The sequence below is a fragment of the Callospermophilus lateralis genome, unplaced genomic scaffold, assembly GCF_048772815.1.
Source record: "Callospermophilus lateralis isolate mCalLat2 unplaced genomic scaffold, mCalLat2.hap1 Scaffold_43, whole genome shotgun sequence".
NCBI classification, from domain to species: domain Eukaryota; kingdom Metazoa; phylum Chordata; class Mammalia; order Rodentia; family Sciuridae; genus Callospermophilus; species Callospermophilus lateralis.
Window position 1 is genome coordinate 12,337,191 of NW_027514380.1, and position 16,860 is coordinate 12,354,050.

The 16,860-nt window shown below is 34.6% G+C and overlaps 1 protein-coding gene and 1 long non-coding RNA gene across 2 annotated transcripts; both read left to right on the plus strand.

Moving 5' to 3' along the window:
* Nucleotides 1-633: 633 nt before the first annotated feature.
* LOC143388998 (uncharacterized) lies at nt 634-1,163 on the plus strand. Its single transcript, XR_013090094.1, has 3 exons — nt 634-705; nt 938-1,015; nt 1,102-1,163. It is a non-coding gene; the product is annotated as an uncharacterized LOC143388998 (long non-coding RNA).
* A 1,273-nt stretch (nt 1,164-2,436) lies between these two features.
* LOC143388997 (transport and Golgi organization protein 1 homolog) lies at nt 2,437-15,901 on the plus strand. The gene is made up of 15 exons (XM_076842370.1): nt 2,437-2,505; nt 2,686-2,790; nt 3,653-3,761; nt 4,797-4,852; nt 4,941-5,031; nt 5,203-5,341; nt 9,900-10,001; nt 10,854-10,914; nt 11,029-11,064; nt 11,141-11,208; nt 11,319-11,419; nt 11,603-11,740; nt 12,687-12,763; nt 14,372-14,537; nt 15,547-15,901. The coding sequence occupies exons 1-15, from the start codon at nt 2,437-2,439 to the stop codon at nt 15,870-15,872; spliced, it is 1,644 nt and encodes a 547-aa protein (XP_076698485.1). The 3' UTR covers nt 15,873-15,901.
* The last annotated feature ends 959 nt before the right edge of the window (nt 15,902-16,860 follow it).

Sequence of the window (16,860 nt, forward strand, 5' to 3'; positions counted from 1 at the left end):
AATGATTTAATCATGCATTAAGTAATTGAGTAGATAATTTAAAGAATGGTAATGTGTATAGTATGCTTTCATTTCTGTTTTTTTTTTTTTTTTGCAAAGAATTAAATGATTCCATTTTCTGAAAAGAAAGTGTTTTGAGAAGGGAGGAATATCAAGCTACAACACTTTACTGTATTTCCCATCTGTGAAATAAGCTTAAATTGAAATATCATTTTGGATGGGAGGGGTACCTGGGATTGAACTCTGGGACACTCTACTGAGCCACATCCCCAACCCCCTATATTTAGAGACCAAGTCTCACTTAGTTGCTTATTGTCTTACTGTTGCTGAGCCTGGCCTTGAACTTGGGATCCCTCTAGCTCAGCCTCCTGAGCCACTGGGATTACAGGTGTGCACCACCGCGCCCAGCAAAATATCATTGTTCTTATATTTTTCTTAAATTTTAATAATTTTATACTCTTATTGCTAATAAGCATAGATTGCTTTTTAAAAGCATAATAGTTATGCTAAGAAGTATTTCCTCATAGTACCATATAACATGTCTTTGCTTTTAGTAGATTGAGTAATTGAATTTCATTTAGTGATTGTAATAATCTTGTGTATTTCCCCCCTTTAGTCACTGAACAGCAAATTGCCCAAAAGATAATCAATTTCATGAAAGAAGATCAAGAACTGATACAGAAATTTTCAAAGTATGAACAGAAGGTATAATTATTTTTTTGTTTCTTTCTCCCTTGGTTCTAGCTTGAATCATTTCTACCTGTTTTAATTTAAAAATCGTATTTTACAATTTTTATTTCATTATTTCCTACAAATCATCCAAATTCTAAGCAGTCATATGTATACATTCTTCTGGAAAGGGTCACTTGTCTGGAAGTAACTTGTATAGTAGCACTATAATTTGTGTATCTTAATTCTGAATGCTTTATTTACATAGATGAAGGAATCAAAGAAACAGATCCAAGAAATTATGAAACAAAATATGATTCTTTCTGATGAAGCAACTAAATATAAGGTAAAAATCCCTTCTTAGGGGGGAATTACATTCCAAACTCAAAAGTAAATGTAATGAGTGAGTAATCTTGACACCTTTTTTCCCAGGATAAAATAAAGCTTCTTGAAAAAGCTAAAGAATTTCTGGATGAGAGAGCTAAAAGTCTTCATGTTATGTTAGAATCTGAAAGAGAACAGAATGCTAAGAATCATGACTTGGTAAGAGTTTTGCTGCTAAGTGTTGCTGTAATTTGGCCTTTGAAATATTTTGTAAAATTGGTTAAGTTGAACTTAGTCCAGCTGTTAACTAAAGTAAGATTAGGAGTCAAGGAAGTTGAACCCACTTCTGTGCCCATTTTGTGGAACTTTTAAGTACTGATACAACAAATTATTTTTATGGGCCTAGGAAATATTTTTATTCTCAACCTTGGATAATTTTCATATTGCTTTGCTCTACCTTTGGAAACATGCAGATCAACTAAAAAACTATTGTCCAATTGAACAGTATTTGTTTACTTTTTACTTGAAAGAGTAATGAATTAATCAATTTTCTGTACTTAAAAAAATTTTACTTACATATTTCATTTTCAATTTCTATAAGTTTCTGTAATTACATAAAAGTTGCAAAAGATAGTAGAGAGTGTGTTCTGAAATATCCTACCCCAAAGTAAGCTTGATCACCTAGCTGAGGTAGTATTTATCAGATTTCTCCACTGTAAAAATTCTTTCCAATCCTTTTCATATTATATTCTTTGGAAGTTACCATGCACAGCCCACAGTTAAAGTATGAAGAGTTACGAGCTCAGGATGCAGCTCATGGTAGAGCACTTGCCTAGCATGCATGAGTGTCAGGATTCAATCCCAGGCATTGCAAACAAAGATTGCAGAGTTATGTCCACTTCCTTAAGGAGCAAATATATTTATAAATTTTTGGGAATTCTTCTGTATGTGAGATTAGTCTATTCTCCCTTAAATTTTATCATTTTTTACTTCAGATAAGAAAATTTTAAAAATTATCTTGGGAAATTTTTTTCTCTATCACTAGAAAAAAATTAGTAATTTGAACTGGTTTATTTGAAACAGTAATTAATTAATTTTCTATGCTTTAAAGCATTTTATAATTGCATTATGATTTTCTATACTTTGACCTTTTTTTCTGGTTATCTCATAAACAGTAAGGTTGTGGATGCCATGAAATATTTATGACTTCATTTTCCCTCATCTCTTTCAGTTCTTGATTTTTTGCTTAGTCCAAAGCTGGATCCCCTGCATTTATCTGAAATGTAATGGGATGGCTTGACAAATATTTTGTTGTGTTTATCTTTTTTAGTATATATATGTGTGTACACACACACACACACACACACACACACACACACACATATCACTATTTCTACTGAAATCCTAATGCATATTTTGTGTTCTGTTTTCACCTGGCAGATAATGGAAAATAAGAAATCTATAGAGAAGCTTAAAGATGTCATTTCAGTGAACACTTCTGAACTTTCAGAGGTAAAGCTGCCAACTCTTGCTAACGGGATATTAATACTACATCTTAGTTTTGTTGCGGACCAAAAATTTGAAGTGTGCTAAAATGTGCAAAAAATGAGAACTATATGATGTCTGGTTTGGGAAAGTATAACTTTGTTTTTTCTTTGGAATTAATTCACTAACTGTAGTGTTTTGCATTAGCTTCAAATTGTCTTTAATGAAGCTAAGCTTCGTGAAGAGAAGGTGAAGTTGGAATGCTGTCAGCTTCAGAAAGAAAATACCGTGCTTAAGAAGACGAAAGAGCAGGTAAAAAAAATTTGATGTCATACATAATGTAAACTAGAGAAGTGAATATCATTATCTTGTATCTTTCTTGGATCTGTTTCTGAGGTAAGGAATATTCATGTAGGACCTTTTCTAGATATGCAAAGTTTAAACATGCTCCCTAAATTGAGTGCATCTATATGTTCTCCATCTGTTTTGGATCTTTGGATTATTGCTTTTCTTATCAAATGTCAATCAGTTATTAACTTGCATAGCCTCAAAGAAACTTTTAAACCAGAAAATTAAGTATTTTATGATCCTCTTTTGAGTAGTTACTGATTCACCGGCCAAGGGAAGATTACATGATAAGGAGTCTAAATTTAGGAGACAGTCATATGTGCCCAGCCATTCCTGCTGGAGGTAAATTATTTGAATTGGCAGCAATTTTCTGGGGAATGCAATAAACAGGGTCAACTTCCTGAGAGCTCTGATGTTCTTACTCCAGCTGTGAGAGTTGGGGCCACTCTGCCCTCTTCCTTAACCAAGGTCTCAACCCCCTCGATTGAGGCAGGCCACCAAGGAGTATGGTTCTCTATTTCTTTGTCTAAGTCTTGTAGTCCTGATGTATCCAGTGCAGAAACCCCTCCCTAACCCATAGGAATTCATGTGTTTTGACTTTTCAGTTGCAGCAGGAAGTCAAAGACTGGAGTACATCACACGCTGAGCTCAGTGAACAAATCAAATCATTTGAGAAGACCCAGAAAGATTTACTTGTAGCTCTTAATCACAAAGATGATACTATTAATGTAAATTTATACTCCAAATACATGTTTCATCTCATGAATTCTCCTGAAATCTTCTGAATTAAAATCGAGAGTCTTCCAACCTTTTGCTTCTTTTCTAGGCTTTGACTAATTATATCACACAGTTGAATCGGTTACAATGTGAATCTGAATCTGAGGATCAAAATAGAGAAGATGAGTCAGATGAATTCACCAACGGAGAGGTAGCAGGTAAGATCAGTCTCAGGGAGGTTGAATCCTTTTTTTGCTTTCCTGTCTTTAATTAAGTATTTATACAGATGCCACTTTTCAGCTGGCTGATTTTCTTCTTAAGCTTCAGGGTTGTAGACACATATCACTGGATCTATAGATATGTCTGTTGCATTGGCAGAGGTGGGTTGCTGGGGTATAATGTAGCAATAGGCATGTAAAGAACACTGACTTTTTCTATCCCATTGAAAACTAGTAAGTACACTGCAGCTACAATAGTCAGATCCTATACCTCTAAGTATTGAACATTGTACAGTAAGAGAAATTTGTTTCTTAACTTATGCAGATGATAGTTGATTTTGATACTCATCATCTCTATGGCTCTGTGGTTTTAAGGTCCACAGTCAGTCTTAAAATTCCGGAGGTAGTTGGAACCATAAACTAAGGCTGTGAGAACAGAGGCTAGAGACTATCAGAAAGCTAGAGAGAGGGAGTGTAACAGTGTTTACTGATGAGGAAAATATTTCCAGATGTTTTCTCCCAAGTTGGATATTGCTTACATAGCAAGTATTTCAAACCACACCTGGTAGTAGATTCAGGGAGAAAACAGAGGATTGAATCTTTCTAAATAAGACACTTACTTGCCCATGTGAAGATAGATCTGAGAGAGAAGAAAAGCTTTTATCTTACAAGAATAGCATAGATAACATTTTAGTTGTACAAACTAGAAATTCACCTTTTTTTTGTTTTGTTTTTAAGACAGACACAGTACTTTTATTTATTTTTATGCTGAGGATCAAACTCAGTGCCTCACACATACTAGGTGAGCACTCTACCACTGAGCCACAACCCCAGCCTGAAATTCACCTCTCTCTCTTTTTTTTTTAAATCTAAGCTTGCAATTCTCTTAAAAGTCATTAGTCTAATCAGTTTAGTTATTTAATTGATTTTTTTTTCTGCTGGTGTTTGAACACAATCATTATTTTGTTGGGGGAAGTTAGGAGAATATAGAGTTAAAAGTAAGGAAAGAAAAAGCTAAAGTCTTTTGTTTTTTAGGTGATCGAAATGAGAAGATCAAAGATCAAATTAACCAGATGATTGATGTCTCTCAGGTATAGTTCTTTGTAAGAGTCCCATAGTGCCTGTGAATTCTTCCTGTGCCTCACTTTTAAGAATACCTCTCTTTTCTGCAATTTTTAGACACAAACTACAATATCAGTAGTTGAAGAGGATCTAAAACTTTTACAACCTAAGCTAAGAGCCTCGATGTCCACAAAATGTAATCTAGAAGGTGGGTTCTTCTTGAGAAGAAATTGCCATGTTGGAAAGACTTAAAATTTTATTGGAAAGATAAAGAATGGCTTCTTGCTTTCATGCTTCTTACTTTTCTTGGCACTACTCCTTCAAACAAGTTCTTAAGTCCTTGTACACATATAGAGATAAGCTGTTTTATCCTTTACAGACCAAATAAAGAAATTAGAAGGTGACTGCAATTCACTACAGTCTTCTAAAGTTGGACTGGAAGAGGAATGCAAAACTCTAAGGCAGAAAGTGGAGATTTTAAATGAACTCTACCAGAAAGATGAGATGGCACTACAAAAGTAAGATTTTCATTGTTTGTTATTGTTATCACTGTGTGAACTAATAGATAATTTTATCTTTTCTTAAGATTATTTACAATTTCTTCTAGTTTTAATAAGTAGAGATTTGTCTTTTTTCCTTTGTGTTTTGTTTCCTATAAGTTGCATTTTTCTTTCCACCATCAGTCTTAAGAGTCCTGATGTAGTTGGAACCATAAACTAAGGCTGTGAGGACATCGTAATCAATTGTCAAATTCATATGAAGGCAGGAAGTGGTAAAATGGTATTAACAGTCACTGATGTGGAAATACCTCTCAAAGTTCTAGACCCTTTCTATGATCCCCCTATTTATTTTAAGTACCTTTCATTGTGATCAGTTATGTAATTCTAATGTTTTGAACTTATATCTCTAACTCTGGATCTTTAAAAATACTGAGTGATTTGGAATGACATGTTTTAGTAGAATAAAAACTTCAAAAAGGAATAATATTTACTTATTGATGGTACAAGTTTTGGACTTGAATATCTCAGATGTTCACACAAAATGGAACTGTGGCAAGGACCTTAGGAGTTATGATTACAGAAGTACTTGTTTGTAGTATATATTTATATATTAATCTTCTTAGTGTGGAGCTAGTTATTTTTTGTAAAGCAAAGACTTACCTTCTTGCAGACCTAACTATTTTTAGGTATTTTGACTTCTGTTGCCTAATTAATGCATTAAATATTGAAACCTTTCCATTAACTTTTCTAAAATTCTGTGATCTCCAAGCGACCTTTTTAGAATCTCAAATTTTTGTTCAGGCCAGTTCTAAATTCCTGGCCTGTTTCAAAGAAGCATTTCTCATTTTATCACTTTTTTTAAAAAGAACACTTGTTTTCTCTGTCCCTACTAGTAATCTGAATGACCTAAATGGCAATTAATTTTCTTTGTAATGCAATTAAATTGTAGCACTATTTTTTTCAACTCCTCCAAAATTCATTCAGTCATCATCTTTGGTTTGTACTTTTTTTACTCATCCCTACGTACTATGTTAGTTCATGCCTGTGTCATCTTTTCTGTTTCTAACCTAGATCATCTGTCTTCATTCTCCATTTTTTATATTTGTATATAACTTTTTTCAAATTCTTAGTAGTTTTCTCTATACCCGCTTGAGTGGACTTTCTAAAATATAAGTCTGTCCATGTCAATATGTGCCTGTGGTTTATGAAGAATTTGCTTTCTATTTGATGACCTGTTCTTTTTTTCTTCCTTGTATCTTTTTAATAGTTTAAATATTTTTAATTATTTTCCTCATCCCCTGTATAAGCTCATTGTAATCATAAATTATAATGGAATTATAATTATATAATTATAATTTTATTCATCTTCTCATAATTTAAAGGCCATGGTATATATTCTGGATTTAATAAAAACCTGACATAGATTAATAGGTTTATTATTTTCTTTTTATGGGCTTTAAGTAGCTCCTGAATCAGATAACTGTTGTGGCATCGTATGTTAGTACTTCATATACTGTGAACTCCACAAGACATTCATTCAATTTATACACATATTTAAAGTTTCTGTAGTTCTGCATTCTACACTGTTGGTTTCTTATTTGAAATTATTTTCATTCTATTTGAACATTGTCCTTTAATGATAGATTTGATTAGTGTATCAAAGGTAGTACAAGGATAAACCGAGAATAGTATTTTATCCACTAAATATTGCTACCTTTATAATCTGTATTAGGTTGACATGAACTTCATGATTAGAGTTAAAACCAGTTTCCATTTTTAAAGGATCTTTCTTTTGGCTACTGAATTTTGACTGTTACTTAGTTTTGGCAATTTAAAAATATTCAATTAATTTTTCTTTAAGGAGTCCATTATCATTGTTGTTTGGTCTTATCCCTCCCCTAGTTTCTGTAGTCCTTTCTCTGTTTTTATAACAGTTGTATTGGGAAGTGCCTAGGTGTAGTTTTCCCCACCCCACCCACTTTTCCTCTTGCAGTTATGTTGCTTGGAACCATTAAACACTTCTTGAATTTTCGAGTCTTTTTCTAAATGTTGATTTTACCTCATTCTCTCTTCTGATTATAATAATGCATATTAGAATTTGATTTCCCCTGCCTCCTACATTCTGGATTTACTTCTTCTGGATATTTTCTTCTGACCTGTCTTAAAAGCGCTAGGATTTATTTTACTTCCCAAATCTGCTGCTAAAATCATTCATTGAGTTTAGGATTTTAAAAAATTCAGGGTTTAAAATATTATTTTAGTTGTAGATAGACACAATATTTTATTTTTTATAGGATTTTTTTTAAGAGAGAGAGAAAGAGAATTTAAATTTATTTTTTAGTTTTTGGCAGACACCACATCTTTGTTTGCATGGGGTGCTGAGGATTGAACCTTGGCCGCACGCATGCCAGGCGAGCATGCTACCGCTTGAGCCACATCCCCAGCTCGACACAATATTTTATTTATTTTATGTGGTGTTGTGGACTGATCCCAGTGCCCCACACATCTGGGGCTCGTGCTTCACCACTGAGCCACAACCCCAGTCCTATTTCAGTACTACAGCTCAAACCCAGGACCTTGAGCCATGTGCTCTACTATTGAGCTACCTCCCCAGACTCCTTGCTCTTTCTCATAAGGGAATAGGGTCTTAGTGCTTTCCAAGCTATCTTTAATCTCATAATTCTGCCTCTGCCTCCTGAGTATCTTCGACTGTAGGTAGGTCACCACACCCAACTATTTCTTGGTTTTATAGTTTCTAATCCTTTGACAAAATTCGTGATCTTTTTTTTTTCCTCTTTTGTGGTGCTGATGTTTGAACCCAGAGCCTTGTGCGTGCAAGGCAGCACTTTACCAACTAAACTATATTCCCAGCCCTGAAATTCATAATCTTGACTTTACTTTTTTGACTATATAAAGCACAGTGATTTTAAAACATGTGCGGATAACCCCATTCGGTGGTTTCCTTTTCTGTGGGATTTTTTCTCACAGAATTTTGTCTTATGGAGTGCCTGGTCAGTTTTGATTGGCCAACATTGTTGTGATAATTATAGATGAAATTTGAGGACTAAGACGAAGTTATCTTCTTATAGAAAAGTGTTGAGGTTACTTGAGTAAGATTGTCACTTTAAACTTAGTCAGCAATTAAGATAATTCAAAAATGACTTGTCTTTTCAATGTTTCAGTATTGTTCCTTTTGGATTTTTTGCCTGTTCATCACTTAAGTGTGCAGTACTTTCTAATCTAAACTCAAAGACTAGGGCTTTTATTTAGGGTCCCTTTATTGGTAGCCTCTTTTTTCCTCTAAGCCCAGGAATTTAATGAAGGCTTGGTTCAGACTCATATCTTTGTGTTATCTTTAATAGGAGAAAAGTACCTTAAAGTGCCAGCCTTACTTGTAATTCTGAGATTCCTTTTTCTAATGGATCTTGGCCACATACATATATCTTCACTGACTTTTTAGCTTGGATCCCTTCAAACACAATTTTATATTCTTATAAAGATGTTTGATTGTTCTTAGTGCTCTCAGACTAACTCTTTGATAATTGGAAACAAAATTCTCTCTGTCCTTCAAGATTCAGTTTTCTCCATATTCCTTCTTTAGCCAGTGGGGAAAATTATTATATTCCTTTAGGCATCATTTATACCTGAAACAGTGAGCTCTTTTATTCTTTAGCATCTTACAAGGTAACTAGTATATTATAGCCACTCATGAAATACTTGCTGAAGAATTAAATTAGAAGCTATATAAGAATATATAATCCCCTTTTTTTATTTGGTATCAGTAATCCTTTTTTACTGCAGTTCTTCTGATTTATGGAAGATTAAGTTTCAAGTTAATTATCTTTTGAATTGGAACTATGGCTAAAGTAGTACAAGGATAGCAGGAAATAGTATTTTTTAAATCATTAATTGTGGCTACCTTTGTGTCAGTAGATGAACATCTTGAGTTTTATGATCAGAGTTAAAACTTGTCAGTAGATAATACTCTGATAGTGGGTCAGTTTGGCTTCTTTTTCTGGTTGATAGACATTATCAAAACTCAGATTTGTCTTTTTGCTTAATTTACATTTCTTTTGAAATAGATATCTAAAGTGTGAAAAATGTTCTGTGGTTAATTGCATAGCTAAAAGACATATTCTAGAAGATTTTTTCTTTGACTATATCTTTATTATGGTACCAGTCTTGGATTGAGAAAAGAGTTCCTCCATGACAAAGATATACTTAGTGTCCTACCCATGGCAGAAACGAGAAAAGAATTATCCCCTGCTTTATCCTAATATGTTTAATTATGTTAGGTTTATCAGTCCTGATCTTCCACATTGAAGTAAAGTGAGTTTTTATTATCTTACACACAGGAGACTTGCCCTTGGGGCACATGTTGTTTTCACATTTATTTTATTTACTGGTAAGTAGAGAATTAAGAGGAGAAGTTAGAAAATGTAAGTGATTTGCCAGAGTTTGATTTATGAAATTGCAGGTTTGAATTCCTATTTTATGTGCCTAAGCATTTTATAGAATTGTGGGAAGTGATATTCACAAAGAGAAACTTTTGATTTGATAACTGGCTTTATTTTAGGAAACTGAGTCAAGAAGAATGTGAGAGACTAGAAAAAGAGCAGCAGCTGTCAGCTGCAGATGAAAAGGTGGTTTCCGCTGTACAGGAAATTAAAAATTACAAGTGAGTTCAGTTTCTAAAGGAGGGTGTCAATGTCTAATGAATTAGTGTTAGCTTTCTTTTTAATCATTTTTTTACATTATGTAGATAGAAGAAAATAGCATGGAAGTATAAATAACAAGAGAATATGAACACATTCAATTCACACAGGAGAAAAAATAAATTTCAACTTAACAAATGAAAAATGTTAACAAAAATTTACTTGTACCCAATGGGCAAGACCATAGGGAACTTGGTCAATGCAAACAGTTCTGGGGGTTTTGTATGTTGTAGTAATTCTTTAAGAAATCAGTTTGCTGTGTGTTATATCAAGACCCACAAAAGTGTGGCATTTGATAGACCTTGGAAATCTTCTATGGATATAATTTGAAAAAAAGAAAAAAAGTTTTAAGGAGGAAGATATTTCTAGCAGAATTACTTGAGAACACACTGATGAACAGTTAAGGAAATTATAATTTATCAATTCAGAATCTCTAGCAATTAAATGATAAAAAAGTTATTAGTATTAGGTTTTTATTTTATTTATTTATTTATTTATTTATTTATGGTGCTTTACTACTAAGCTACATCCTTAGACCTTTTTTTTTTTTTTTACTTTGAGACAGGGTCTCAGTTGCATAGGTTCCCACTTAATTGCTGAGACTGACCTCTAACTTGTGATCCTGCTGTCTCAGCTTCCCAATCATTGGGATTACTGGCATGTGGCATTGCACCTGGCCTGTAGTATTAGTTTTGATCACACTGGATTCATATAACTATGAAATGTTTTTCTTATGTATGATAAAAGTCTTTAAAAGTATAGCTGATGGAATGGTCAGAATGTTCCAAATTTTATTCAATTGTTGTAATTCTTAGGCGGAGAATTGAAGAGATGGAAGAAGAATTACAGAAAACCAAGCGCTCATTTAAAAACCAGGTAGTAATTAATACTGTCCTGTAGTTGCAGAATTCTTTGATATCTAATACAGACAATTATAGACTATTATAATGAGTCCCTAAAAACATTTTTTTAATGTGTTGTCTTTTTCAGATTGCAATGCATGAGAAGAAAGCTCATGATAATTGGGTAAGATTTTTTCCCCCTTTTCTTTATTTTTTGCATAGCCTACCGCAACTGAATTTGAATATTTTCTCTTTAATAGCTCAAAGCTCGTTCTGCAGAAAGAGCCATAGCTGAAGAGAGAAGGGAAGCTGCTAATTTGAGACAGAAGTATGTAATTTTTATATCTTACTGTATGTTTTATAGTGTTTTAAGGTTATGCTAGATATTATCTATGATTGCTGTTTCATAATTCAGCCCATTCTTTCTCAATATTCAAGACTACTGGAAATGACCCAAAAGATGGCAATGCGGCAATATGAACCTGTGATTGTAAAACCAATGCCGGGGAGACCAAATTTACAAAATCCTCCTGGGAGAGGTAGGGGGCACTTTGTAAAAGGAGCTATTTTATTTCTTGGTGCAGAATGTATGTAAATTACTTTTTATTTCTGTGTGTAATGGTTATGAAATAATCTGAATGATTTGCTAAAGCGGGAGGTGTCGGGGTTGGTGTCAGGGAGAAGGCTGCCTTAAAGTAGTAACACGGCATTGTTATCTTTAGGTCCACTGAGCCATAATGGCTCTTTTGGTCCATCCCCCATGAGTGGTGGAGAATGTTCCCCTCCACTGACAGCAGAGCCAGCTGGGAGACCTCCTTCTGCTACTCTTAATCCAAGAGATATGCCTAGAAATGGATTTGGTGAGCATTCACATGTTGCTTTATAGTAAACTGCTTCAAGGTTTTGGTTTTTTTCCCTTTTGAATATTCTAATGAAAACATAGAATTTGGGCCTGTACAATATATAGAAGATGATTTCTTACTTTATCTTAGTGAATGTTTTCTGTAAAATCTGTTCTAGAATAGAAAACATTTTTTTTTTTCCTGGAGGTCCCTGTATTGTTTTTTTCTTTTAAATTTTACACTGTGAAGTGTAAACCTTTATCTTTAAATTAAATCTCTATGGTGTTCCTTTCCCAAATATTATAAAAGTAGCCTTAAACTTTATGTGGCATACATATTTCCAATATGAAATACTGAGTCTTATTTCAAATTCTAAATAGGACTGTAGTCTTGGTAAGATTGGAAGTCAGGTTATACAGACTAAAGAAAAGCCAACTACACATACTTCAAGTCTATAGCTTAAAGTTTAGGACCAGTACGTATTAATTTGCTGTTCTATCAACCCAAGGCAGTTCTTTATTTTACTTAAGTCTCTTCATAAATTGTGATTTACGTATTGGGCAACCCATTTTTTAAAAAAAATATTTTTAATTGTAGATGGTGTGGTGCTGAGAATCAAACCCAGTGCCTCACGCATGCTAGGCAAACACTCTACAACTGAGCTATGACACCAACCCCTGGGCAACCCATTTTTAATGTTGCTTTCTAGTTATTTTTGAACCCTGACCTGTCCACCAGTGGTTTATTTCTTCTGAAAAATACATACAAGGGCTCTGATCTTTCTTTCCCAAGGGTCAATGGATGGACCTTTACCTCGTACTCAATGGTCTTCTGAGGCATCTGGGAAACCCGTTGCCTCTGGTAAAGAGACCAAGTAATTTCAAAGAATCTGTAATTGTGGATGCAGGATTTTTATTCTTTTCATGTTAGAATAAGTCTGAATCCATTCTTTGATCTCTAACAGACCCAGGATGTGGTCCAACTCACATGAACAGCAGCTCCAGAAGTTCTTCTCCAGCTAAGGTGACGGATGAGGGCAAGGTAAGTTCTGTAGTTACTGTGAATCACGTGCTCGTGCAAGAACATGTAGCTTTCCTACAGTACTTGCTCTTTGCTTTATCCTTCTTTGTGTTCTATTTGTACTATCCCATTTGTTTTTTAAAAAGCAAAAGCAAACTGTTCCCCAAGAACCTGAGACCCTCTCAGTTTCTACCATTACTTCTTTGAGCATCCAGTTGGAGTAAGTACTTAGAGGTTGAGAACTGAATTGGGTTTTATTCTGTGCATTTTTGGGAAGGCTATTCAGAGCATGGCACTGATCTTGTTTGGTTTAAACCGCATGCAATATTGAGCTTACTTTTCTCCTTAACTTGGAAATGTGGCTTAAGTGTGTATAACTATAATGAACTACAGAATGTGAAAAGTTATCACTCTAACTTTATATGGTGTTTTGTGTTGAATGTTCTAAGGCAAAGTAAATTCATTATAAATTATATAATTCATCATTTTTACTTTTGTTTGGAAGAATGCTATTTAAGAATTCCTCCATTTGTGCAAACCCTATTTTGGGTGATTTGAATTAGATTGGTATCAGATTTTCTGAAAGTGAAATACTGTTTCAGTGCAACAATGATAATCTGAAATGACCTCTTGAGCCAGTCCCAAGCAATGTTCTCATTTGTTCACATAAGTGCATTCTCTTGTAACTGTTGCTATTATATCTGGTAGGTCTTCTGCAGCTCTATAATAAAATAAATTTTTAATTGTTTAGTCTCAAACCCACTACTCATAGGAAATGATAAATCAATATCTCAAATGGTGTACAGTAAATGAAAGTAAATATTAAAGCCTTGTCTTCCTAATTTGTGTATATAGCATTGTGTTGGAAAATACTTCTCAAGTTCCAGTGTATACATATTCCAGGAATATACATCTCTGGAGCAATCTAAGGGCAGCTTAGATAAGACCCCCAAACCCCTTTGTAGTAGAAGACTTAAAAGAGAGCAAAGACCCGTTGTTAGAGAGGAGTAGAGGTGGGAAAAGCATGGCTTGGAGGCAAACCTGGGATTGAGACCCTTTAATATGCAGTGTGGCCTTCAACAAATTATGATAATCCATTTGCTTTTGTTCCCTCTTATTTAAAACAAGACAGTCTACTTAAAGATCTCAGAGGTTGAATAATATATGAAAGACTTACTGAAGATACTCTGAATAGTAGCTATTATTACATGGGTAGGGAATGGATTTTTCATTTTATTCTGTTCATTCTTAATATGGAAGTAATGAGCTATTGTGATGAAAGGGAAGTGATGGGGAAGGGGGGGATCCCTTTGAAATAGGTTGTAGTGAATACAGCATGACATACTGGTCAGAAATCACCTCTGTTAATAACCTCTGTCATTCCTCTTGTCCCTTTCCCTTTCCTGTGCAGATATAATCAGTAACAAACTGCTCCCTCTTGTGGAATCCTTCTAACTTCTGTAAGCTGTCAGTGGGAATACACAGGAGGGGTGGGTAGAGTTTTGTTGCACTGATGGTGTTCTCTGGACAGGTGCCGGTTTTGGGTTTTAGCTTTTATCGGTGTTGGTACTTTGTCTTAATACATAGGAATTTTAAAACTTTTAACTGCTTTAAAATCTTAAATTGCAGGTTAATATGGCTATGAAAGGGCCCCCTCCTTTCTCAGGGGTACCCTTCATGGGCCCCCCTATGGGACCCCCGATGGGACGGCCTCCACCACCTCCCTTTTGGTATGGACCTCCATTTCAGCTCGGTGGGCCTTTTGGGCCTCGGCCAATTCCTCCACCACCATTTGGTATGATGATCTGAACAGTAGTGATTGACTTATAAATCACATTCATCTTTCATTTCTATTGCTTGCTAAAACAGTTGGTTGCTATCTCAGGTCTTAACAATGAAAGGATACAGCTGAGTACATTTTAACTTTTCCTCCAGTTTTCTGGGACATATGGGACACTACATAATCTTATACTGAGATAGGCAATAGCTATCTCATAGACAAGGATAAGGGGCTATATAGAGAAAAGCCAGAAATATTACTTCTGCAGATGTTTGTTGAAAATATGTTGATATGCACTGCAATAGATGGAAAGGTGGATGAGACACATGCCATAACTTAAAATTTTGTCACAGATATGAAAATCCTATAGCATAAAGTTTGTAATCACCCATAATGGAAGCATAAGCAGTAGGTTATAGAATATAGAAAAGGAAAAGTCAAACCCTCTTTACCTTGAGAAAAGTCAGAGGGAAGTGTTAAAGAGGAGGATTTAACAGTGACCTAATAAATGTTGCTGATTTAATTAGGTGGCTGTGGAAGGCCTTTTCCAGGAGGGCATGCACCTTGATTCTGATGACATGTGTAAAGTCCATGCTGAAATACTTTATGAATTTTTAATGGATACAGTAATAAATAGTAAGATTTCCTTTTATCAAAATTTCTTTGATGTAGTAAAGTTCTTATTTCATAATCTATCATCTTGTCATGGTAATATAGTACTTCCAAATATAAATGGAGCTCTTGTGAGATAGAAATAATTCTGCAATTATATAGTAGGGAAAGAAAAAGATAAGCCTGGAGCTAGGTAGAGCCATGTTTAAATCCTTAATATGTTGCTTCATGGGTGGTTGGCCAGGCTATAACCTAAACTTGTTCCATTTCAGTTTGCCTCATCTGGCAAGTCAGGATGTTCACCAGTTGATGTTCTAGGCTTGGGAGAAATTAAAGACTATATTAACATACTTGAAATCACCCAAGTTCAGAAATTTCTGGGTATTTACATAACTTCCTTTTTATTTTCCAGGTCCTGGTATGCATCCGCCAATAGGCTTCAGAGAATATCCACCAGGTATTCCACCTGGACAACGGGATTTGCCTTTTGACCCTCGTGATTTTTTTCCAGGACCTCCACCATTTAGACCTTTAGGCTCATTTGGCCCAAGAGAGTACTTCATTCCTGGTGCCCCATTACCACCTCCAACTCATGGTCCCCAAGACTATGGGCCACCACCTGCTGCAAAAGACTTAATGTCTTCAGGCTTTAAAGATGAACCTCCATCTACACCCGATTCTCAGAGTAGTGCGGGCTGTTCACAGGCCTTAAAACAGGCCCATAAAATTAACCTCTGACACTTAGTCAGAAAGTGGAGTATGAACTATTTATTCATTGTGTTGAAGGATTATTGGCTTCAAAATATAAAAGTTTATTTTAAATGGTTTATGTTTTTAGAATGAAGCTGCCTTGGTGCAGTATACATTTGGAGCCAAAATATTTTCCCCCTAAATATCCCCCACTTAAACTAGAGTATCCTTCCAACTTTAAAATGTGCAATAAGGAATACCTTTGTTTTAGTTAATGTAGCATATACAATTGCTAAATGATTTAGAATGTCATAATTTTGGACATTTCCTGTGGAAATGCTTTAAGAACATGTGTTTCCATTATCCTATTTTTAGTGTATTCCAGTTGATAACAGAGAAATGGTGTTTTATAAGCTTGATTTTCCTCTTTAAATATCTGGTCGCAGAGACTGTTACACTAAAAATGTTTACTCAAAGATCATAAACTTCATTTTCCTTCTTGTTGAAGTTCTTTGTTGTAATAGTTCATAAAAAATTGTTTATTAATATTTCCCAAGTGTCTGTTGATTCATTGGATCGTCATGAGACTTTGTGCCTTTGGGGAAGCATGTAAACTCACTCTCAGAACTGAAGATGGTGACTTGGCAGCATCTTTCCTGTTGCTCACTGTTAAGGAGGCTGGACCTTGGTCAACTGTGAACTTATACAGAGGAATTTCTTTTACTTGTGAGAAGTCTTGTGGCTCTATTTTTGTAGCACATTCATGTACTTTTTTCTAACCACTGTCCATGTGAGAATGGTTTTCTGAGAATGAGTTTACATTAGTAGCAAGAGTTGTTTGACCTGAAGTTCTACTGCTTTTGCCATTACTGCATTATAATGGTAAAATATAGGGTGATATGTTGTGTTTATAAAAAATAAGGAAATTTCTTTTAAAAAATGTACACACACACTCTTCTCTTTCCCATACCTTGCCACTGATTTTCAAGAAATATGATAAAAAAATTAGAAAACTATAATCCTCTAAGAATGAATG